This window comes from Cyclopterus lumpus, chromosome 8 (assembly GCF_009769545.1).
Source record: "Cyclopterus lumpus isolate fCycLum1 chromosome 8, fCycLum1.pri, whole genome shotgun sequence".
Lineage (NCBI taxonomy): Eukaryota > Metazoa > Chordata > Actinopteri > Perciformes > Cyclopteridae > Cyclopterus > Cyclopterus lumpus.
Window position 1 is genome coordinate 1,720,735 of NC_046973.1, and position 24,705 is coordinate 1,745,439.

Genomic DNA, 24,705 nt, shown 5'->3' on the forward strand with positions numbered 1-24,705 from the left:
CTCATGATATAATATATAACTGTTCTAAATATTACATTGTACTGGTTGTACTGACACACATGTTACTGCAACGGAGTGTTACTACTTTTATTAAAGTAAGTCCTACATTAAAGTTGTGAAAGTCTCACACTTGTGAGCCTTTATTTTCCATGTTGAGACCGGATGCAGTATTCAGCATTGTTGGCGCTTGACGTCACTTCCCTCCTCGCGGACCCACGCTGGGCTCCGCCGGCAGCATTGCCGGTAACCAAGGCAACAAGCGGGAGTCATGCTGCGTTCACGGAACAATTTTCGAATTTTATCGGGAAAATGAATTTATGACTTAAAGTAAAAGGCCAGAAAGCAATTAATAAAGGGTAATATGAGTTTGAACACTACTGTTAAACATTCAGATATTTAAAATCTTACTTTAATGTTTAATTTGTTTTCTTATTTTCTGTTGTTTGTGTTTATACGCAAGTCAAACATAATAAAGATTCTTTTTAAATAGATTTATCATCAGATGGAAGCGATCAAACTGTGAATATTTAAATGTTTTTGCACATTATTACATACAGAAGACACAGCTTGTGGTTTATCCAGATAAAATACCAAAAACTCATGTTCAAAATAATATTTTATTGATAATAAAAACAAGCAAGCCAAAGTCCGGGTGACAATCATAACGACCACATTCAAGTATAAAATCAGCTTCATAGTACACGAGCGTTTCCCTTCACATCCGATTGCATGGTGAAACTTTCCACAGAGCAATAAATTAACTAATGTGCTGCGATTCATAATTGACACCAAGTAAACAAAAAGAAAAATCAGCATGTCAGATATCGTTTCCCACATCCACGTTACATAAAGTCTCATTTAGCACTGAGTGTCGGTTTGGCATCAAATCAGTTTACAACAGCGGCGATTAAAAAAAAGAAATAAGGAGAAATAAGAAGTCCAGCGAGACGACAGCAGCTCGTAAGAAGGGAAAAGTCACAGGTTTGATGCCGAAGGGCCTCCGGTGGTCCACAGGTCAGGGTGCATACAGTCATCACCGTGAGGCCTTCAAGTACCCGCCGCGGTTTCCATTCACGTTTACTTTTAAAACCGAATACCTTTGGCATATTTGGGCTTTTGCCTCGAACAAAACTAAATGTGAAGAAGTCAAATCTCCGTCGCAGAAACAAAAACGTTGAATTAAAAGAAATTATCGTCCGTTTGATTGATGATGAAAATAAAAAAAAAGGTTTAACAGAAAACATTCTCCGACATCACCGGAGTGCCCCTTCAAGACTCTATGACATCACCGGAGTGCCCCTTCAAGACTCTATGACATCACCGCTTAGAGGCATCGCCCTCTGGTGTGATCTTCGGAGCCCAGCTGTTATCTGTCCACGGGAGATAAACAGTCAGCTGGACCTCATGAGGACTGAACCAATAAAAGCAGAACTTGGTGCGTCACGAGGGAACCAGAAGAGAAACTAAAAAGAATCCCTTTTTACTGTAAACGCTCGCCGTGAGGTCACGAGGTCACGATCTGCAGCTGGAGGACAAACTGGAGTCTGTGAGACACATTTTAAACTTAAATCTGCCTTTCTTCTACTTGTGTAGATTTATCATCACACAAACAGGGGACTACTTTCAGCGGCGGATGAAAGCCATTGGGCGCTACAGTGCGTATAAAGGGGCGCGTCACCCAGTGACGCGCCCCTAATGGCTCCGGCTGAGACACGGCGTTTATTAATTGTTGGGTTTAGTCTTTTCGTGGAGAAAATATAGAATATATTGATTTAAACTCAGCTGCACACGAATAAAAGCAGTTTGTTTTCAGCTGATTGACAGTAAAGTTTCTTCACACAGACTCCAGCTCCTCTCCATGTTTCCTCCTCCTCCTCCTCCTCCTCCTCCTCAGATGCTGTCGTAGTCGGACTCCCTCCTGCTGGACTCGGCCCTCCACTCGGCCAGGAAGAAGGTGACGGTTCCCAGGAAGCCGGCCAGCACCAGGATGAGCAGCTGCCAGTGCAGCAGCAGGTAGTTGCTGTAGAAGAAGGCCAGGGCGGCCATGATGGACTGAGAGGAGACACACGAGCAGTCAAGAAAACTCACAAATATATATTCATCGCATCATAAACGTGTGCGAAATATATTAACATGTATTCGTGTCCACAGAAGAACGTCATATTTATAAAAAGAACATTTCTGTGAGAAAAGTCTCATAAGAATATGAGAGTTTTTGGGCCCAAAACTAGTGCGAGAGGTTTGACCTTTGACCTCAAGCTCACCTGGATGAACTTGAAGACGGCGAAGGCCGGAGCGCTGTTGTCTCTGAACGTGAAGCCGATGATGCTCAGAAGCTGAGTGTTGAAGCAGCTGTCACCCAGACCCAACAGGAAGCTGCAGAGCAGGGCCACGCCCACACTGGGGGGGGGGGGGGGGGGGGGGGGGGCTTTAGACTGACTAATACTTCTAATAAATACACATGTGCACAACCAGGAAGAGGAACCGTGGAGGAACGCGTGTTTCAGTGGGACACATTGAGCGTGACACCGGGGTACCTGGGGGTGATGTAGGCCTGCAGGTGCGTCCCCTCCTCCGGGGCGATGGGGGCGTCGCTGGCGATGTTGAGGAAGATGAGGAAGAAGGCTGTGTAGTGCGTGACGAGGCCCAGCAGAACCACCGGGTTCCTCCCGAAGGACCGGCACTTGTTGAGCATCCCGAACACGCCCCCTCCTGAGGGACAGGAAGTACACGTAGTTCTTTATCCTGTACTACAGGCAGTACTTTATAAAGTACTCAGGAGGAGGCGGGGCTTACAACCTAAGATCTCTCCAATCCCGATGCAGATCCCAGAGATGCCGATCAGACTCTTGGCGTCCTGGCCGAAGCGCGTCATGGCGCCGATGCACGTCCCGTACACGCCGCTGTAGAAGGTGAGCTCCAGACCTGACGGAGCAGACGGAGGTGAGCCCACTGAGCCGCGCCGCACACCTGCACACCTCCACGCCTCCTCTCACCTGTGTATCCGATGGAGACGCTCAGCAGCAGCATCTCCTTGGAGGAGAACATCTTACACGCCTTCACTGCAAAGGAAAGGAGGCGTGAGGGGCGTCGCCCTGGAGGTCACAGCCGGGGTCATCATTTAGGAAACTCACCAAAAGCATCCAGAGCACGCGACCAGAGGCCTGGAGACGAGCTGGAGGAGGAGGAGCAGGAGGAGAAGGAGCAGGAGGAGCAGGAGGAAGAGGAGCAGGAGGAGAAGCAGCAGGAGGAGGAGGAGCAGGAGGAGGAGAAGGAGCAGGAGCAGGAGCAGGAGGAGAAGGAGGAGAAGGAGCAGCAGGAGGAGGAAGAGGAGCAGGAGGAGAAGCAGCAGGAGGAGGAGGAGCAGGAGGAGGAGAAGGAGGAGCAGGAGGAGGAGAAGGAGCAGGAGGAGGAGGAGGAGCAGGAGGAAGAAGAGGAAGAGCAGGAGAAGCAGGAGGAAGAGAAGCAGGAGGAGGAAGAGGAGGAGGAGCAGGAGGAGAAGCAGCAGGAGGAGGAGGAGCAGGAGGAAGAGGAGAAGCAGGAGGAGGAGTAGGAGAAGGAGCAGGAGGAGCAAGAAGAGGAGGAGAAGGAGCAGGAGGAGAAGGAGAAGGAGCAGGAGGAGGAGGAGGAGGAAGAGGAAGAGCAGGAGAAGCAGGAAGAAGAAGAAGAGGAGGAAGAGGAGCAGGAGGAGAAGCAGCAGGAGGAGGAGGAGCAGGAGAAGGAGGAAGAGGAGAAGCAGGAGGAGGAGGAAGAGTAGGAGAAGGAGCAGGAGCAGCAGGAGCAGGAGGAGGAGAAGGAGCAGGAGGAGGAGCAGGAGGAGAAGGAGCAGGAGAAGAAGGAGCAGCAGGAGGAGGAAGAAGAGGAGGAGGAGGAGAAGGAGCAGGAGGAGGAAGAAGAAGAGGAGGAGGAGAAGGAGAAGGAGAAGGAGGAGAAGGAGCAGGAGGAGAAGGAGAAGGAGCAGGAGGAGGAGAAGGAGCAGGAGGAGGAGAAGGAGGAGAAGGAGGAGAAGGAGAAGGAGCAGGAGGAGGAGAAGGAGCAGGAGGAGGAGAAGGAGCAGGAGGAGAAGGAGCAGGAGGAAGAGAAGGAGGAGGAGAAGGAGCAGGAAGAGAAGGAGGAGAAGGAGGAGAAGGAGAAGGAGCAGGAGGAGGAAGAAGAGGAGGAGGAGAAGGAGAAGGAGAAGGAGAAGGAGCAGGAGGAGGAGGAGAAGAAGGAGCAGCAGGAGGAGGAAGAAGAGGAGGAGGAGAAGGAGCAGGAGGAGGAGAAGGAGGAGGATACAATAATGTCTTTGTGAAACTCGTCATGTTTGAATAAACGTTATTGTGCAATAATCACGTGGCACATTAAATGGCCGCCTCGTGGCCACGCCTCCTGTGAACGCTCACCTGGCCGTGGAGCAGCTGTCTGTGGACTCGGCCTGCAGCAGCACCTCCGCCGCCTCGGGGGGAGCTGGTTCAGGATCGGGCTTCCGGATCAGGAAGAAGAGGAAGCAGCCCACCAGACTGATGACCGTGAGCGAGATGAACACCGTCTGCCGGTCCATGTCTGAGACACACAGGCACTCGTGAGAGGGGGAACCGAGCTCCACGGGGAGCAGCGGTCACACCGGCGCACCTCCCTACCGGTTATGTGAACGTGTCCGTGCCAGGCACAGTAGATGTAGAGGTTCCCAAAGAACAAGCTGCAGAGACCAGGAGGAGGAAACACACCTGCATTCAGAACCAGAGGAACCTGGAACCTGGAACCACACATCAAACTGGACAAAGAGCTTCACCTGAACTGCAGCAGCGCCCAGAAGATGCCGCTGTTCCTCCCAATGGTGCCGTCGGTGGAGTTGATGGCCAGCACGTTGCCCTGAGCCGTCCACAAGACTGAAAACACAAGGAGGAGGAGTCAGAGGACGCGAAGGCGGAGCCGACGTGTCCGTCAGAGCAGCGGTCCCGAACCCCCGGTCCGCGGGTCGGTTGGTAACGAGAGAATGAAAAGAAAAAAGGTTTTATCAAAGTCGTAAAAAACAAATATTTTGAAAAAGGACCGGATACGTCCGTCTGTGGATCTGAGCGTCTCACGAGGTCACGAAATACGTATCAGTGACCTCTTGAGAAAAACTAAGCAGACTGGACATAACAAACTAAACTAAGTTACAGACTGGACATAACAAACTAAACTAAGTTACAGACTGGACATAACAAACTAAACTAAGTTACAGACTGGACATAACAAACTAAACTAAGTTACAGACTGGACATAACAAACTAAACTAAGTTACAGACTGGACATAACAAACTAAACTAAGTTACAGACTGGACATAACAAACTAAACTAAGTTACAGACTGGACATAACAAACTAAACTAAGTTACAGAACAGACATAACAAACTAAACTAAGTTACAGAACAGACATAACAAACTAAACTAAGTTACAGACTGGACATAACAAACTAAACTAAGTTACAGACTGGACATAACAAACTAAACTAAGTTACAGACTGGACATAACAAACTAAACTAAGTTACAGACTGGACATAACAAACTAAACTAAGTTACAGAACAGACATAACAAACTAAACTAAGTTACAGAACAGACATAACAAACTAAACTAAGTTACAGACTGGACATAACAAACTAAACTAAGTTACAGACTGGACATAACAAACTAAACTAAGTTACAGACTGGACAAAACAAACTAAACTAAGTTACAGACTGGACATAACAAACTAAACTAAGTTACAGACTGGACATAACAAACTAAACTAAGTTACAGAACAGACATAACAAACTAAACTAAGTTACAGAACAGACATAACAAACTAAACTAAGTTACAGACTGGACATAACAAACTAAACTAAGTTACAGAACAGACACAACAAACTAAACTAAGTTACAGACTGGACATAACAAACTAAACTAAGTTACAGAACAGACATAACAAACTAAACTAAGTTACAGACTGGACATAACAAACTAAACTAAGTTACAGACTGGACATAACAAACTAAACTAAGTTACAGACTGGACATAACAAACTAAACTAAGTTACAGAACAGACATAACAAACTAAACTAAGTTACAGAACAGACATAACAAACTAAACTAAGTTACAGACTGGACATAACAAACTAAACTAAGTTACAGACTGGACATAACAAACTAAACTAAGTTACAGAACAGACATAACAAACTAAACTAAGTTACAGAACAGACATAACAAACTAAACTAAGTTACAGAACAGACACAACAAACTAAACTAAGTTACAGACTGGACATAACAAACTAAACTAAGTTACAGACTGGACATAACAAACTAAACTAAGTTACAGACTGGACATAACAAACTAAACTAAGTTACAGACTGGACATAACAAACTAAACTAAGTTACAGACTGGACATAACAAACTAAACTAAGTTACAGACTGGACATAACAAACTAAACTAAGTTACAGACTGGACAAAACAAACTAAACTAAGTTACAGACTGGACAAAACAAACTAAACTAAGTTACAGACTGGACAAAAACTAAACTAAGTTACAGAACAGACATAACAAACTAAACTAAGTTACAGACTGGACAAAACAAACTAAACTAAGTTACAGACTGGACATAACAAACTAAACTAAGTTATAGACTGGACATAACAAACTAAACTAAGTTACAGACTGGACAAAACAAACTAAACTAAGTTACAGACTGGACACAACAAACTAAACTAAGTTATAGACTGGACACAACAAACTAAACTAAGTTATAGACTGGACATAACAAACTAAACTAAGTTATAGACTGGACATAACAAACTAAACTAAGTTATAGACTGGACACAACAAACTAAACTAAGTTATAGACTGGACATAACAAACTAAACTAAGTTACAGACTGGACATAACAAACTAAACTAAGTTATAGACTGGACATAACAAACTAAACTAAGTTATAGACTGGACACAAACACACTTCGGGTGTCGTGGTCTCGCGGCTCGTTGCAGGTAAACAAGCTCAGGGCTCCCACTAATTTGGCGTCATGGTGAGTTGTATTTGTATGCACTTCATGCCGGTTGTATCATTTTATTACGTCATATTTATCGCCGACACTTTTAAGGCCGGTCCGTGAAAATATTGTCTGACACAAAACCGGTCCGTAGCTCAAAAAAGGTTGGGGTCAGAGGACACGAAGGCGGAGTCAGTCAGAGGACACGAAGGCGGAGTCAGTCAGAGGACACGAAGGCGGAGTCAGTCAGAGGACGCGAAGGCGGAGTCAGTCAGAGGACGCAAAGGTGGAGTCAGAAGACTCAGTCAGAGGATGCGAAGGCGGAGTCAGTCAGAGGACGCAAAAGGCGGAGTCAGAAGACTCAGTCAGAGGATGCGAAGGCGGAGTCAGTCAGAGGACGCAAAAGGCGGAGTCAGAAGACTCAGTCAGAGGATGCGAAGGCGGAGTCAGTCAGAGGACGCAAAAGGCGGAGTCAGAAGACTCAGTCAGAGGATGCGAAGGCGGAGTCAGTCAGAGGACGCAAAAGGCGGAGTCAGAAGACTCAGTCAGAGGATGCGAAGGCGGAGTCAGTCAGAGGACGCAAAAGGCGGAGTCAGAGGACGTGAAGGCCGAGCCGACGGTCCGTCTCTTTACCTGCTGCTCCGACTCCGACCAGCACGGAGGCAGTGTAGAAGCTCCACGTGTACGGGTAGATGAACATGGCGATGTAGCCGCTGTGGGGACCAACACAAGGAGGCGTCAGAAGGCTGAATGTGCGTTGAAAAAAAACATGGCGGCGAAGGGTGGGGAAGGTGGGCGGGGCTCACCTGTACAGGAGCCCACTGAAGAACATGGAGAGCTGGGGTCCAATCACAGTCACCACGGAGGGGGCGATCATGTTGGAGGCAGAGAAGACCCCGTAGATGATGGCCATGCTACAAGGGAAACGGGGGAAGACCATGACTACGGAGGAGGGTTCACGGGGACGACGTTAGCCGAGCACAACGTGCTGTAGACCGGCTCGGCTAACGTCGGCTAACATCTGCACAGTGTTGTGTTAGACAGGGAGATGTTTAAAAACTGCGGATACCGACCTTGTGTATCCACTCCCGTGAAACTCTGTGTTGTTGAAGCTCTTGAGAACCGTTTGCTAGGAAGAAGAAGGAGAAGAAAGAAAGACGGTTCAGGGGCGTGTTTCATCTGAAGGGGGGGGGGAACATCTGGAATCAAACCCACCTCTATGTTGCCACATGTTTGAAAGGCAGTGAACATGAACATGAAGCCGAAGCCCAGGATGACGATGTTCAGCAGCTTCTTCCCCTCAGGACTCATTTTTGCTCCTCGAGGAAGTTGAACAACAACCTAAATTGATCTGAAAATAGAAGAGAAGTATAAATATCAGACTTCCCTTTTTTTATAGACCAAACTTCATTCCAAAGTCTGTTGTTTTATCATGTACTGAAAGTCAAAAGGTAATAAACGTTTTTTTATTTGAACAAATAACTTTGGCACACAGAGTCATGTTTCACAAAATGACTGTCCTAATAAAAGTTAGAATTGGCTCTTTTGATTGAATTATAAAGTGGATCGTTTGGATTACAATAACACATACTGATATATATATATATATATATATATATATATATATATATATATATATGACATTATGCCTGACGACAGGTCACAGTAGCATTTCATTTACAGCATATTTGAAAGGGAGCTCGTGTTCGTGGACAGCACCGAGATCCCAGGAGAAGAACCGTCTTTTCTTTCAAGACAACAACTCACCGACAACGCGGACGCTTCTCGGCGCTTCGGACTCAGAGCCTTTTCAGAAGCATCGTTGGCTTTTCCCGGAAGTCCCGCTACAATCAGCTGTTCATGTTCTTCCTAAACACTAACTTCAACGTGTCGGTTCCCTGCGTGTAGAAACAGATCCTCGGGAACAACTTCCACGGCTCCCGGTAAACAGGACTGGCCCGAAACTAGAGCGGGCAGTCATGTGACTGAATCAGCTGACTGCTGTGACGGCAGAGGAATTACACCAACCAGTTGTGTTTAGTTCATTCACGGGAAATAGATTCTACTTCCGGTTACTTGTTTAATAATTATACGTTACGGGTCAGACATAAATATAATTAATTTTAAACCTTCCGTGATTTATAACCGTATTAAAATACTTAATAAATTATTGTTTTTAAAAAAAGCATGTGGAAGCTGCTCATTTTGGCGGTAACGGCTACAGCTCGCGAGTGAGTAAAACTACTTCCGGTTACCTTTTAAATAATTAATAAAATAACAAATACGTCAGAGAGTCAGACAGCAATTTAATAAATTTTAAACTACTTGTGATTCATAACCGTATTGAAATACTTAATACATCATTGTCATTTGTGGGGATAAAGGCTACAGCTCGCGAGTGAGTAAAACTTCTTCCATTTAAAAAATACGTTACGAGTCAGGCATATATGTAATTTATTTTAAACCATCCGTGATTTATAACCGTATTAAAATACTTAATAAATTATTGTTTCTTAAAAAAAGAATATGGAAGCTGCTCATTTTGGCGGTAACGGCTACAGCTCGCGAGTGAGTAAAACTACTTCCGGTTACAAATAAGAACAACGCCACACATGAAAGTTAAACGTTTTACATCAGTAAGGTTTTGAATACACGAAGTTTAATTGGAGTGAAGTATTTTCACAATTTAATGTTCAAGTAAATACTATATAATACTATCACTGCTTGTTGTTTGAAATATATTTGTTATTTTTTTTTTTTTAAACTATTTCGTAATTCCGCAAGGGGGCGCGGCCGCAGATAAATGGGCTGCATTCTAAAAGTAGAAGAAGAAGTTCACTTCACTGGTTTGGGGCAGTTGAGGAGCGCGAGGCAGACGTCGATGTGCGGGAAGAAGTCGCGTGTTTTTCCGTGTGTTCGTCTCCAGATTCTCCGCCGGCGAAGCCAATCCGTTTAAATTACACCCTCGCGGGTGTGCGCGTGGACCTCTGACGAACAGGTAGGCTCTGTGTAGCCGAGAAAGAAACGGTTTTAACGGAAGCCTGCTAGGCCTCGGCCGCTTTAATCGCCATGAGTTACGGTAGGCCTCCGCCAGACGTCGACGGCATGACTTCCCTGAAAGTGGACAACTTAACGTACCGCACGTCGCCCGAGACCCTGCGGCGCGTGTTCGAGAAGTACGGGCGCGTAGGCGACGTGTACATCCCGCGGGACCGCTACACCAAAGAGAGCCGCGGGTTCGCCTTCGTGCGGTTCCACGACAAGCGCGACGCCGAGGACGCGATGGACGCCATGGACGGCGCGCTGCTCGACGGGCGCGAGCTGCGGGTGCAGATGGCGCGGTACGGCCGGCCCCCGGACTCCCACTACGGGGGCAGCGGCGGCGGCGGGGGAGGCGGCGGAGGTGGTGGTGGCGGCGGAGGAGGAGGAGGCGGAGGTGGCGGCGGCGGCGGCCGGAGAGGAGGAGGCCCCACCAGGAGATATGGCGGCCATGGACGCAGAAGCAGAAGGTGAGAACACACGCGCACTACAGCTAAGTTAGTTAGCAGCCGGCCGCCATTGAAGAATTTGCATATCCGCGGCGTCCTCGCGTCTACGGGCCGACACGCGGTCCTTCTACAACACCAGAGTTTATAAGAGCACACATTAGATCGTTATTATCATTATTACCAGGAAGTCACCGTGGAGTTCTGTGCGAGTGACAAAGGAAACGTTTCCGACTGGCTGTAAATGATGATGATTTTCGGTTTAAAAGCCGACAGAACTTCTGGTCATACCAGTTTTTAATTATTAGTTCTTCTTATGACAAACCGGAGCCACCGACGGCTCTTCACTTGGCGGGATTTAGGATGCAGTGTCTACCAACACTTTAATGAAATAAGCTCAGTCTTTCTCTATATTCACCTCTATGCCTCTATATTCACCTCTATGCCTCTATATTCATCTATATTCACCTCTATGCCTCTATATTCATCTCTATGCCTCTATATTCACCTCTATGCCTCTATATTCATCTCTATGCCTCTATATTCATCTCTATGCCTCTATATTCACCTCTATGCCTCTATATTCGCCTCTATGCCTCTTATATTCACCTCTATGCCTCTATATTCGCCTCTATGCCTCTTATATTCATCTCTTGCCTCTGCAGGTCACATTTCACTGAGTTCATTGCCGGCTTCATATGGTAGATTGTAACCCACTGAATGTATTCAGCTCTTCCCCCAGCCCGAGACACAAGAGGCGCAGCAGGTCCCGCAGCAGGAGCCGGTCCCGTTCCCGAAGCCGGTCCCGCTACAGCCGATCCAGGTCCAGGTCCTACTCCCGATCCAAGTCCCACTCTCCCAGGAACAAGAAGGCCAAGGCAAAGTCCCCGTCTCGTTCCAGATCTAGATCCAGGTCCCGGTCCAAATCCAAGTCCAAATCCAAGTCTAAGTCTAAGTCCAAATCCAAGTCTAGATCCAGAAGCCCCAGCCCTTCCTCCAAAAGAGGGTCCAGGTCGAGATCCAAAAGCCAGCCCAAGTCGGCAGCAGAGAATGGAGGCGAAACCCCGTAGAGCTCAGAATCAGGTGAGTTATGACAACAAGTTGATTGATTTAGTTTGTTTTTGTGAAGTCATTAGTGCCAGGACAAGAGGCAGACTAGTAATGACTGTAGCTGGTAAGTGGACCCCCTTTAGCAGGTACTCCATTTACAGCCACAAACTAAAACAATCTTGTTTTAAATTATGACTGTTGCTCAACAAAAGATTTCCCCTGAGGCCGTTTCTCCTGAGAACCTGATCTGCAACTTCCATTCTTGAGCTCATAGATTATTTTTCTGTCATGCTCGGTGTGCAAGCTCGTCATTTTCATTGAATACTAAGCAACGTGTTTAAGAACAGCCCTGTAAACCAAATCTGGACTTCTCTCCTTCCCAAGCTGCGGCATCCTGTTTGCTAAAGTGGAGATTGAGAGCTGAGCTGAGGCAGTATGAGCAGTTAGAAGGTGGTGCGCTGCCCACGGGCCGCCTGCTGCTGGCCAGTGTTTCTGAGCAGCAGGGTGGAGGCAGTCAGTTGGGGTTTGGTGTTGAGGTACGTCTGTCCTCCAGGTCTGGCAGCTGGTGCTCGAGGGGCGCTGAGGTTTGTCCAACTCTCCTCCCATGTCCGTCGGTTCGGTTGCATTTTCCTTTACACACATTTTCAATGTGACAGATTACCATTAAAACGCAAACAAATGGTTTTATATTTAGGTGGGACTTCAGTTTTAAGCATCGTCAACTCAAACTAATTAGCAATTATTAATCTTTAATACATTACACGTCATTTAGCTGACAATAAGTGAATTCAACCACAAACTACAGTAATACTTTTAGTCTGTTTTTATTCAAGCTGTAGTCAGACGGTCTTCAAGGTCTCTGGTTATTCCAAAGCTCACATCTTGTCGTGAAACTAACGATTATTGTCTATTAGACAGAATCTTGAGATGTGGATCACAAGTGGCTTGTTTATCTCACCAACAATTAAAACTCAGTTTATTATGCAGAAGAAAAAAGATGCCAAATATTTGATTACAATATTTCTTGGTGACTGAGGTTTAAAGTGCTCCCATTGAACAGTCTGCTGCCCGCGGACGCTCTGACAAATACACAAAGTACACTCGTAGTACTATAATACTAATGGTACTATAATACTAATGGTACTATAATACTCGTACTATAATACTAATGGTACTATAATACTAATGGTACTATAATACTCGTACTATAATACTAATGGTACTATAATACTAATGGTACTATAATACTAATGGTACTATAATACTAATGGTACTATAATACTCGTACTATAATACTAATGGTACTATAATACTAATCGTACTATAATACTAATGGTACTATAATACTAATGGTACTATAATACTCATAGTACTATAATACTAATAGTGCACGAGTTGAAAATACCTGTGGAGGAAAATGCAGCGTGTGCAAAACATCCTCTGAATCCGGCTGAAGGATGAACTCATTGTACTGAGAGGAGACGGATGTTTGAGGCTTTGATAAGTGGAACTAATTCAAATCTAGTTTTTATAAATGTAAAGTCAATCAAAAAGGAGCATAATATGTGTAACTGGCTGTTTTTAAATCCTAACTTTGTTCTGTTCCGACCGTTTTCAGGCGAAAGGGGCGGCGCTTCGAGTCCTGGCCGGGTCTACCTGAGCAACAGTGTCCTGCTGTCAAAGGTTATTATTGTGTCTTCCATGCTTTGCTTTTGTTTTATTTGGTCACTTCATTGATGTGGTTTTATTTTCATACCGTTTTTAAAATCTGGGCCAATGTGGAGAATTATTCTTGTATTGATGACGGTATCACACACACGTTGCTCTTTTTGTTTTTGTTCAACGTAACCAGGATGAAGTCGGGCTTTGTTTCAAGCCTCACATTGATCCTGGGTTAACTAGAGGCCGACTTCATAATCATAAACATCACAGCATGGATGATTTAATTATACTTTTAGGGAGGTTACCTCTTTCGTTTTGGCAAAAAAAAGCAGTTTTAGTGAAAGTTAGTATAATAATTACTGCAGCTGATTTTCATTATCCATTAATCTGTTGACTTTTCTACATTTAATTGTCTGCTCTGTAAAGTTTTTCCTCAAAAGATCAAACTGATAATAAACTGATTTATTTTCTTTCCGTCGTAAATGGATAAAATAATTTGGGCGTGAAGCATTTCCCCCCCGAAGGCTCAGCGCGTCTTTATGGTTATTAATGTCTGAATGTCTCTGTGGAAATGTAGGCTTGTTATGTACGTTACACTTTGTGAGTTCAGCTCAAAGTTAGCCGGCTAACTCGTTAATCTGGAGAAGACATCAGAAGCACCGCCCGCTAAACGTATAATTGATGAACATCAGTCTGCAGATAGTTTCAGGTCGGCTACTAGGCTCTAGACAGTGTTTTTGTTTTCTTTTACATTTGTTGCTCCTAATCCTGCTTGTGTGTTTGTTTTGTGCACTAGGCGCAGTTGTGTAGCAGTTGAGTATTGCTGGTTAGCTGTTAAGGTGGCGTGTTGCTCTGCTGAGTGCTGGGATGTTTCCAGTGTTCTCCAGAGAGCTGCTGTGAGACCAGTGGTGAGACCAGTGGTCGCTACATGGACGACATGTGACTCATTAAAGATTTGCTGTTTTGTCTAAAACGTCTCCTCTTTATTGCTCCGTCTTGTTCACAGGTGTACATTTATTCACTTTATTTTGTATAGCCCAATATCACAAACTCCCCTCAGAGGGCTCTAGACATACAACATCCCTGACCTTTGACCTTCAGAAACAAGAACCCTTCTGTAGAGCAACAGAGGAGGATCCCTCTCCCCGGATGGACAGACCATAGATGTCATGTGACCAGATGAACAGTTACATAAACACATTACATGAATATGACAATGTGTGAATGGGTCGTAGGCGTGGACCACGATCCAGATAAAATACAGACGACCTGTTGCAGTGCAGTTAAATGTTTATGAGACTAAACATCCTTCAGGCGCTCATATTTTTCTAATCACATTTAAAGAAGCTACAAATAGAAATCTGATTGAATTTGAACGCATGATGAAAGAAACCATAATTTATCAGTAACACTAAAGAGACATCAGAACCCTTTATTGCCAAAATGTTTTTCATTCATTTGTTGTGGCGGTTAAACACCCGAGAATTAAGAATATAAATATAAGACAGGTTTCAGTACTTTAACCAGTGTGAGTAAGTTTAGAGTATTAAGTCTCTGGGGGACCCGGACTCTGTTCATGAGGGTCAGTGGGGGATCTGGACTCTGTTCGTGGGGGACCCGGACTCTATTCATGAGGGTCAGTGGTGACCCGGACTCTGTTCATGAGGGTCAGTAGTGACCCGGACTCTGTTCATGAGGGTCAGTGGGGGACCCGGACTCTGTTCATGAGGGTCAGTGGGGGACCCGGACTCTGTTCATGAGGGTCAGTGGGGGATCTGGACTCTGTTCGTGGGGGACCCGGACTCTATTCATGAGGGTCAGTAGTGACCCGGACTCTGTTCATGAGGGTCAGTGGGGGACCCGGACTCTGTTCGTGGGGGACCCGGACTCTATTCATGAGGGTCAGTGGGGGACCCGGACTCTGTTCATGAGGGTCAGTGGGGGACCCGGACTCTGTTCATGAGGGTCAGTGGGGGACCCGGACTCTGTTCATGAGGGTCAGTGGGGGATCTGGACTCTGTTCATGAGGGTCAGTGGGGGACCCGGACTCTGTTCGTGGGGGACCCGGACTCTATTCATGAGGGTCAGTGGGGGACCCGGACTCTGTTCATGAGGGTCAGTGGGGGATCTGGACTCTGTTCATGAGGGTCAGTGGGGGACCCGGACTCTGTTCATGAGGGTCAGTAGTGACCCGGACTCTGTTCATGAGGGTCAGTAGTGACCCGGACTCTGTTCATGAGGGTCAGTGGGGGATCTGGACTCTGTTCGTGGGGGACCCGGACTCTATTCATGAGGGTCAGTGGGGGACCCGGACTCTGTTCATGAGGGTCAGTGGGGGATCTGGACTCTGTTCATGAGGGTCAGTGGGGGACCCGGACTCTGTTCATGAGGGTCAGTAGTGACCCGGACTCTGTTCATGAGGGTCAGTGGGGGACCCGGACTCTGTTCATGAGGGTCAGTAGGGACCCGGACTCTGTTCATGAGGGTCAGTGGGGGACCCGGACTCTGTTCATGAGGGTCAGTAGTGACCCGGACTCTGTTCATGAGGGTCAGTGGGGGACCCGGACTCTGTTCATGAGGGTCAGTAGTGACCCGGACTCTGTTCATGAGGGTCAGTGGGGGATCTGGACTCTGTTCATGAGGGTCAGTGGGGGACCCGGACTCTGTTCATGAGGGTCAGTAGTGACCCGGACTCTGTTCATGAGGGTCAGTGGGGGATCTGGACTCTGTTCATGAGGGTCTTTGGGGGATCTGGACTCTGTTCATGAGGGTCTTTGGGGGATCTGGACTCTGTTCATGAGGGTCAGTGGGGGATCTGGACTCTGTTCATGAGGGTCAGTGGGGGACCCGGACTCTGTTCATGAGGGTCAGTAGTGACCCGGACTCTGTTCATGAGGGTCAGTGGGGGATCTGGACTCTGTTCATGAGGGTCAGTGGGGGATCTGGACTCTGTTCATGAGGGTCAGTGGGGGACCCGGACTCTGTTCATGAGGGTCAGTAGTGACCCGGACTCTGTTCATGAGGGTCAGTGGGGGACCCGGACTCTGTTCATGAGGGTCAGTGGGGGACCCGGACTCTGTTCATGAGGGTCAGTGGGGGATCTGGACTCTGTTCATGAGGGTCAGTGGGGGATCTGGACTCTGTTCATGAGGGTCTTTGGGGACGTCAGTGGCGTAAAGATTTGTACAAAACCTTAAATAAAGTTATGGTGATGTATGAAGTGAAATAAGTAGTTTTTAAGGTGAAGGACCTTGTGTTTCTTTATTCTTGTACCTCTTTATTTTACGTCCCTGTAAAGTATTGTTTAAATCCCTCTTGCGTTGTCCTGAAGGATTAAAGTTTACAAACACAAACGCAACATTTGTAATCTTGTGCTTATCGAAACGTGGTCTGTAGAAACAATATTGATTAATTAAGAAGACCCCACATTTACCAGCTGTTCGTGATCTGGACATGAATGCATCAATAAATATAATGCTACACTCTCCTGCTCAGCTCAATTCCACCCCTCCCCCACTGGTTTGTACCGTTACCATAATGTACTGCATACCGTAATATACCATTACCATAATATACCGTTACCATAATATACCATTACCATAATATACCGCATACCGTAATGTACCGTTACCATAATATACCGCATACCGTAATGTACCGTTACCATAATATACCGTTACCATAATATACCGTTACCATAATATACCATTACCATAATGTACCGTTACCATAATATACCGTTACCATAATATACCGTTACCATAATATACCATTACCATAATATACCGTTACCATAATATACCATTACCATAATGTACCATTACCATAATATACCGTTACCATAATATACCATTACCATAATATACCGCATACCGTAATGTACCGTTACCATAATATACCATTACCATAATATACCGCATACCGTAATGTACCGTTACCATAATATACCGTTACCATAATATACCGCATACCGTAATGTACCGTTACCATAATATACCGTTACCATAATATACCATTACCATGATATACCATTACCATAATATACCGTTACCATAATATACCGTTACCATAATATACCGTTACCATAATATACCATTACCATAATATACCGTTACCATAATATACCATTACCATAATGTACCATTACCATAATATACCGTTACCATAATATACCATTACCATAATATACCGCATACCGTAATGTACCGTTACCATAATATACCATTACCATAATATACCGCATACCGTAATGTACCGTTACCATAATATACCGTTACCATAATATACCGCATACCGTAATGTACCGTTACCATAATATACCGTTACCATAATATACCATTACCATAATATACCATTACCATAATATACGGTTACCGTAACGTACCGTTACCATAATGTACTGCATACCGTAACATACCATTACCATAATATACCGTTACCATAATATACGGTTACCGTAACATACCATTACCATAATATACCATTACCATGATATACCATTACCATAATATACCGTTACCATAATGTACCTCCGCTTCTTAGCGTTCAGAATCAGTTGGAATTATGAACTGAATTGTGCACGTCGCTTTGTGTCGCTGGCCTCGTACTAAAAGATGACTAATTATAACCTCACTTATATTAGTGTTGGTACTTTGAGAACATGCAGATACTAACAGTTTAAATCCTTACAGCTGACGGACTGGTTGGTCTTTTTGTTGCATTATTTAAATTTAGATAATGCAACCAATAATGCAGTGAGTGCAGTTATGAAACATCCAGTCAATACAACATCTCTTAATGCGTTGCCTCCTGGAGATTCTTCCCGGAGGAACCGGGCGCCGTCATTTCCTCCATTTCTCTGCACCAGGCTGTTGATCTTCTGCAGCAGCTCAACAACCTGAGAGGGATCCGAGTCTCTGTTGTCCAACACGTGGTATCCCCCGCAGCATTCCCGGATGAAGTCCTGCATGGCTGGATCCGCTCCGATGACCTGGTCCACGGAGCGGCCCTCTGCCCTCAGGTCATCCGCCCGGGTGAACAGGGCCATGGTGTAATGCGCCGCCTGCGGGCCGAAGGCGCTCTGGATCCACCTCACCGTCCGCTGCTCGTCTTGTGTGAACCTGCCGCTCTGGACCACGACCAGGAACACGACGGGGCCGCCTGGAGCTCGCAACAAACACCTCTGGACCTCCCTCATCACTTCGGCTTGACTTCGGGCGTCACCCAGACCAGGAGTGTCAACCACAGTCAGGTTCTCCCCGTCCCGCGCTGCGCTCTCCATCTGGCACATCCGTGTCACTGCTTTAGAAGACACACACGACCAGAAGGCCGGCCTCCCCAGGACGGTGTTCCCTGTTGTACTCTTCCCAACTCCGATCTGCCCGAACATCACGATCGTCAGTCCTTTGGCCGGCCGGCAGTCTGCAAGAGGAATGAGGCCGTTACTGGTTGTTATAAATATGTTATGTTTATCTGAATGTGCACAAACTATCCGCATTAAAGCGCTGCATCACATGGGTGCTTCAATTAACTGTGTGGTGTTTTGAGAGTAAATTCATGAATTCAAAACAATCAAAGCAGCCATCATGTAGAAATAACTTTAGAGACACAAAATGACCACAAAGAGACTATAAAAAGGGTTATGACACTGGTGTTGTTGATGTTGTTGACACAAGAGGACGTAACACTGGTGTTGTTGATGTTGTTGACACACAAGAGGACGTAACACTGGTGTTGTTGATGTTGTTGACACAAGAGGACGTAACACTGGTGTTGTTGATGTTGTTGACACACAAGAGGACGTAACACTGGTGTTGTTGATGTTGTTGACAAACAAGAGGACGTAACACTGGTGTTGTTGATGTTGTTGACACAAGAGGACGTAACACTGTTGTTGTTGATGCTGTTGACAAACAAGAGGACGTAACACTGGTGTTGTTGATGTTGTTGACACAAGAGGGCGTAACACTGGTGTTGTTGATGTTGTTGACACACAACAGGACGTAACACTGGTGTTGTTGATTTTGTTGACACAAGAGGGCGTAACACTGGTGTTGTTGATGTTGTTGACACACAAGAGGACGTAACACTGGTGTTGATGTTGTTGACACACAAGAGGACGTAACACTGGTGTTGTTGATGTTGTGTTGTTGATGTTGTTGACACAAGAGGACGTAACACTGGTGTTGTTGATGTTGTTGACACACAAGAGGACGTAACACTGGTGTTGTTGATGTTGTTGACAAACAAGAGGACGTAACACTGGTGTTGATGATGTTGTTGACACACAAGAGGACGTAACACTGGTGTTGATGTTGTTGACAAACAAGAGGACGTAACACTGGTGTTGTTGATGTTGTTGACAAACAAGAGGACGTAACACTGGTGTTGTTGATGTTGTTGACACACAAGAGGACGTAACACTGGTGTTGTTGATGTTGTTGACACAAGAGGACGTAACACTGGTGTTGTTGATGTTGTTGACACAAGAGGACGTAACACTGGTGTTGTTGATGTTGTTGACACACAAGAGGACGTAACACTGGTGTTGTTGATGTTGTTGACAAACAAGAGGACGTAACACTGGTGTTGTTGATGTTGTTGACACACAAGAGGACGTAACACTGGTGTTGTTGATGTTGTTGACACACAAGAGGACGTAACACTGGTGTTGTTGATGTTGTTGACACAAGAGGGCGTAACACTGGTGTTGTTGATGTTGTTGACACACAAGAGGACGTAACACTGGTGTTGATGTTGTTGACACACAAGAGGACGTAACACTGGTGTTGTTGATGTTGTTGACACAAGAGGGCGTAACACTGGTGTTGTTGATGTTGTTGACACACAAGAGGACGTAACACTGGTGTTGTTGATGTTGTGTTGTTGATGTTGTTGACACAAGAGGACGTAACACTGGTGTTGTTGATGTTGTTGACACACAAGAGGACGTAACACTGGTGTTGTTGATGTTGTTGACAAACAAGAGGACGTAACACTGGTGTTGTTGATGTTGTTGACACACAAGAGGACGTAACACTGGTGTTGTTGATGTTGTTGACACAAGAGGACGTAACACTGGTGTTGTTGATGTTGTTGACACACAAGAGGACGTAACACTGGTGTTGTTGATGTTGTTGACACAAGAGGACGTAACACTGGTGTTGTTGATGTTGTTGACAAACAAGAGGACGTAACACTAGTGTTGTTGATGTTGTTGACACACAAGAGGACGTAACACTGGTGTTGTTGATGTTGTTGACAAACAAGAGGACGTAACACTGGTGTTGTTGATGTTGTTGACACACAACAGGACGTAACACTGGTGTTGTTGATGTTGTTGACACAAGAGGGCGTAACACTGGTGTTGTTGATGTTGTTGACACACAAGAGGACGTAACACTGGTGTTGATGTTGTTGACAAACAAGAGGACGTAACACTGGTGTTGTTGATGTTGTTGACACACAAGAGGACGTAACACTGGTGTTGTTGATGTTGTTGACACAAGAGGACGTAACACTGGTGTTGTTGATGTTGTTGACACACAAGAGGACGTAACACTGGTGTTGTTGATGTTGTTGACACAAGAGGACGTAACACTGGTGTTGTTGATGTTGTTGACACACAAGAGGACGTAACACTGGTGTTGTTGATGTTGTTGACAAACAAGAGGACGTAACACTGGTGTTGTTGATGTTGTTGACACACAAGAGGACGTAACACTGGTGTTGTTGATGTTGTTGACACACAAGAGGACGTAACACTGGTGTTGTTGATGTTGTTGACAAACAAGAGGACGTAACACTGGTGTTGATGATGTTGTTGACACACAAGAGGACGTAACACTGGTGTTGATGTTGTTGACACACAAGAGGACGTAACACTGGTGTTGATGTTGTTGACACACAAGAGGACGTAACACTGGTGTTGTTGATGTTGTTGACACAAGAGGGCGTAACACTGGTGTTGTTGATGTTGTTGACACAAGAGGACGTAACACTGGTGTTGATGTTGTTGACAAACAAGAGGACGTAACACTGGTGTTGATGTTGTTGACACACAAGAGGACGTAACACTGGTGTTGTTGATGTTGTGTTGTTGATGTTGTTGACACAAGAGGACGTAACACTGGTGTTGTTGATGTTGTTGACACACAAGAGGACGTAACACTGGTGTTGTTGATGTTGTTGACAAACAAGAGGACGTAACACTGGTGTTGATGATGTTGTTGACACACAAGAGGACGTAACACTGGTGTTGTTGATGTTGTTGACACACAAGAGGACGTAACACTGGTGTTGTTGATGTTGTTGACAAACAAGAGGACGTAACACTGGTGTTGTTGATGTTGTTGACAAACAAGAGGACGTAACACTGGTGTTGTTGATGTTGTTGACACAAGAGGACGTAACACTGGTGTTGTTGATGTTGTTGACACACAAGAGGACGTAACACTGGTGTTGTTGATGTTGACACAAGAGGACGTAACACTGGTGTTGTTGATGTTGTGTTGTTGATGTTGTTGACACAAGAGGACGTAACACTGGTGTTGTTGATGTTGTTGACAAACAAGAGGACGTAACACTGTTGTTGTTGATGTTGTTGACACAAGAGGACGTAACACTGGTGTTGTTGATGCTGTTGACAAACAAGAGGACGTAACACTGTTGTTGTTGATGCTGTTGACAAACAAGAGGACGTAACACTGTTGTTGTTGATGTTGTTGACACACAAGAGGACGTAACACTGGTGTTGTTGATGTTGTTGACAAACAAGAGGACGTAACACTGTTGTTGTTGATGTTGTTGACAAACAAGAGGACGTAACACTGGTGTTGTTGATGTTGTTGACACAAGAGGACGTAACACTGGTGTTGTTGATGTTGTTGACACACAAGAGGACGTAACACTGGTGTTGTTGATGTTGACACAAGAGGACGTAACACTGGTGTTGTTGATGTTGTGTTGTTGATGTTGTTGACACAAGAGGACGTAACACTGGTGTTGTTGATGTTGTTGACAAACAAGAGGACGTAACACTGTTGTTGTTGATGTTGTTGACACAAGAGGACGTAACACTGGTGTTGTTGATGCTGTTGACAAACAAGAGGACGTAACACTGTTGTTGTTGATGCTGTTGACAAACAAGAGGACGTAACACTGTTGTTGTTGATGTTGTTGACACACAAGAGGACGTAACACTGGTGTTGTTGATGTTGTTGACAAACAAGAGGACGTAACACTGTTGTTGTTGATGCTGTTGACAAACAAGAGGACGTAACACTGTTGTTGTTGATGTTGTTGACACAAGAGGACGTAACACTGGTGTTGTTGATGTTGTTGACACACAAGAGGACGTAACACTGGTGTTGTTGATGTTGTTGACACACAAGAGGACGTAACACTGGTGTTGTTGATGTTGTTGACACACAAGAGGACGTAACACTGGTGTTGTTGATGCTGTTGACACAAGAGGGCGTAACACTGGTGTTGTTGATGTTGTTGACACACAAGAGGACGTAACACTGGTGTTGTTGATGTTGTTGACACACAAGAGGACGTAACACTGGTGTTGTTGATGTTGTTGACACACAAGAGGACGTAACACTGGTGTTGTTGATGTTCTGGGACAAGAGAGGGAACCACACCTGTTAAACAGGTTAGATCAGATTCACGGAGTCACAACATTTAACCTTTTCGTTCCTCACTTCAACAACAACTAATTATTACTAATTGTTAATGTTACTTGTGAGAAGATGTGAATGTTTATTTATTAAGCTGCCTTTAGGATATAAAAAAAATTTATCAGTAAGAGTACTGTGTGTAAAATAAATGTACTTACGAGACTGAAAGCTGTTGCTTGACATCGTAAAAGCAGCTGATGTCCTTTCAGCTGTTTACAGGTGAAATAGTTTCATTTTCACTTCCCGATCACACTGCTTTGGCCACACCCTCCACCTTGTTCTTATATATGGCATTGACATTGAGCATTTGGAGGTCTTCCCACAGAACCCTCTTCTGTCAGACCATTACCTCATAACTTTTGAGTTTATACTCCCGGAGTGTACACCGTTAGTCAAAAGTTTCTACACCAGATGTCTAACTGACAGTGCTGTAGCTAAATTTAAAGAAGATTCCTTCTGCATTTGATTCAATACCACGTCTCAATGTGACGGAGGACTCCTGTGCTAACTTTAGTCCGTCCCAGATTGATCATCTTGTCGATAGTGCTACAGGCTCACTGAGAATGACACTAGACTTGATAGCCCCACTGAAGAAAAGGACAGTGAGGCAAAGGAGGTTTGCTCCCTGGTAGAACCCTCAGACCCGCGACCTAAAGCAAACTTCACGAAAGCTTGAAAGCAAATGGCGTTCCACCAATCTGGAAGAATCACGCTTAGTTTGGCGAGACAGTCTTAAAACATATAAGAAGGCTCTCCGTAATGCCAGAGCAGCCTATTACTCATCAGTAATAGAGAAAAATAAGAACAACCCCAGGGTTCTCTTTAGCACTGTAGCCAGGCTGACAGAGAGTCACAGCTCTGTGGAGCCGTGTATTCCTATAGACATCAGTAGTAATGACTTCATGAACTTCTTCAAGGAAAAGATTTGAACTATTAGAGGCAAGATTGATGATCTCTTGCCCTTAACTACTGCCGATCTGTCATCAAGAGGAGTGGCCTTGGAAACGGCTGTATGCCCTGGTGTATATTTGGATAGCTTTTCTCCCATTAACCTAGACCAATTGTCCTCAACGGTTTCTACTTCTAAACTGTCTACCTGTCTCTTAGACCCCATCCCAACGAGGCTGCTTAAAGACGTGTTGCCTTTAATTGGCACCTCTCTGCTGGATATTGTTAATGTGTCTTTGCTAACAGGCCATGTACCACATTCCTTCAAAGTAGCTGTAATTAAACTGCTGATGCCCCGCCCCCCCTCCTCTCTACCTCCTTCTGTTTCATGGATTGGAGTTCCATTCATACATTGTCATATTCATGTAATGTGTTTATGTAACTCTGTAACTCTGTTCATCTGGTCACATGACATCTATTCATCTGTCCATCCGGGGAGAGGGATCCTCCTCTGTTGCTCTCCTGAAGGTTTCTTCACTTTTTTCCCTGTCAAAGGTTATTTTTGGGGAGTTTTTCCTGATGTGAGGTCAAAGGTCAGGGATGTCGTATGTGTACAGATTGTAAAGCCCTCTGAGGGGAGGTTGTGATATTGGGCTTTACAAAATAAACTGAATTGAATGTCTATGTATTCTTTGTTTCAAGAAGTAAAAGTATTCGATAGGAGGTTCTTAGTATTACTGGAATATATTAACCACATGGAGGATAATAAGGAGCTTATTTGAACTTTTAAAAAATACTTGGACCAATTATTGTGATCACACAAGTACCTCATTAACAGTGTATTAAGACATGTACTGAAGAAAAGCAGGTACTTTACTTGAGTATTTCCTTTTTCTGCTACTTTATATAAGTACATATTGTACTTTATACTGTACTACATCTCAGAG

At 45.1% G+C, this 24,705-nt stretch overlaps 3 protein-coding genes across 11 annotated transcripts; 1 reads left to right on the forward strand and 2 right to left on the reverse strand.

Moving 5' to 3' along the window:
• Positions 1-598: 598 nt before the first annotated feature.
• On the reverse strand, positions 599-9,042 carry mfsd11 (major facilitator superfamily domain containing 11). The gene is made up of 14 exons (XM_034540224.1): positions 8,758-9,042; positions 8,206-8,341; positions 8,064-8,119; positions 7,797-7,904; positions 7,624-7,703; positions 4,772-4,868; positions 4,620-4,678; positions 4,383-4,542; positions 3,135-3,175; positions 2,997-3,062; positions 2,800-2,925; positions 2,538-2,712; positions 2,265-2,400; positions 599-2,052 (listed from the first exon to the last, which is right to left on the reverse strand). Exons 2-14 carry the CDS (start codon positions 8,299-8,301, stop codon positions 1,891-1,893), a joined length of 1,362 nt encoding a protein of 453 aa, XP_034396115.1. The 5' UTR covers positions 8,302-8,341; positions 8,758-9,042; the 3' UTR covers positions 599-1,890.
• A 765-nt stretch (positions 9,043-9,807) lies between these two features.
• On the forward strand, positions 9,808-14,160 carry srsf2b (serine and arginine rich splicing factor 2b). 9 transcript variants are annotated; one of them, XR_004609898.1, is made up of 4 exons: positions 9,808-10,499; positions 11,206-12,109; positions 13,144-13,208; positions 13,984-14,160. XR_004609898.1 is itself a non-coding variant. In XM_034540230.1 (3 exons), the coding sequence occupies exons 1-2, from the start codon at positions 10,060-10,062 to the stop codon at positions 11,543-11,545; spliced, it is 780 nt and encodes a 259-aa protein (XP_034396121.1). In that variant the 5' UTR covers positions 9,808-10,059; the 3' UTR covers positions 11,546-11,558; positions 11,910-12,505. The 9 variants fall into 9 exon arrangements, 4 of the variants coding, with proteins under 4 accessions (XP_034396121.1, XP_034396118.1, XP_034396122.1 ...); XR_004609900.1 differs by having other exon boundaries at positions 11,206-12,061; XR_004609899.1 differs by having other exon boundaries at positions 11,206-11,558.
• Positions 14,161-17,498: 3,338 nt separating this feature from the next.
• Positions 17,499-23,073, reverse strand: LOC117735551 (GTPase IMAP family member 7-like). Its single transcript, XM_034540232.1, has 2 exons — positions 23,029-23,073; positions 17,499-18,608 (listed from the first exon to the last, which is right to left on the reverse strand). Exons 1-2 carry the CDS (start codon positions 23,051-23,053, stop codon positions 17,908-17,910), a joined length of 726 nt encoding a protein of 241 aa, XP_034396123.1. The 5' UTR covers positions 23,054-23,073; the 3' UTR covers positions 17,499-17,907.
• Positions 23,074-24,705: the final 1,632 nt, after the last annotated feature.

What these genes read in the sequence shown, in the direction of transcription:
- mfsd11 (XM_034540224.1), bottom strand. Translation starts at nt 8,301, where the DNA reads ATGAGTCCTGAGGGGAAGAAGCTGCTGAACATCGTCATCCTGGGCTTC. An exon ending in AAACATGTGGCAACATAGAG is followed by an intron (nt 8,120 to 8,205) that starts GTGGGTTTGATT and finishes TCTTCTTCCTAG; the next exon opens with CAAACGGTTCTCAAGAGCTT. An exon ending in CGGACACGTTCACATAACCG is followed by an intron (nt 4,543 to 4,619) that starts GTAGGGAGGTGC and finishes TGTGTGTCTCAG; the next exon opens with ACATGGACCGGCAGACGGTG.
- srsf2b (XM_034540227.1), top strand. Translation starts at nt 10,060, where the DNA reads ATGAGTTACGGTAGGCCTCCGCCAGACGTCGACGGCATGACTTCCCTG. An exon ending in CATGGACGCAGAAGCAGAAG is followed by an intron (nt 10,500 to 11,205) that starts GTGAGAACACAC and finishes GAATGTATTCAG; the next exon opens with CTCTTCCCCCAGCCCGAGAC.
- LOC117735551 (XM_034540232.1), bottom strand. Translation starts at nt 23,053, where the DNA reads ATGTCAAGCAACAGCTTTCAGTCTC. An exon ending in AAGCAACAGCTTTCAGTCTC is followed by an intron (nt 18,609 to 23,028) that starts GTAAGTACATTT and finishes TTCCTCTTGCAG; the next exon opens with ACTGCCGGCCGGCCAAAGGA.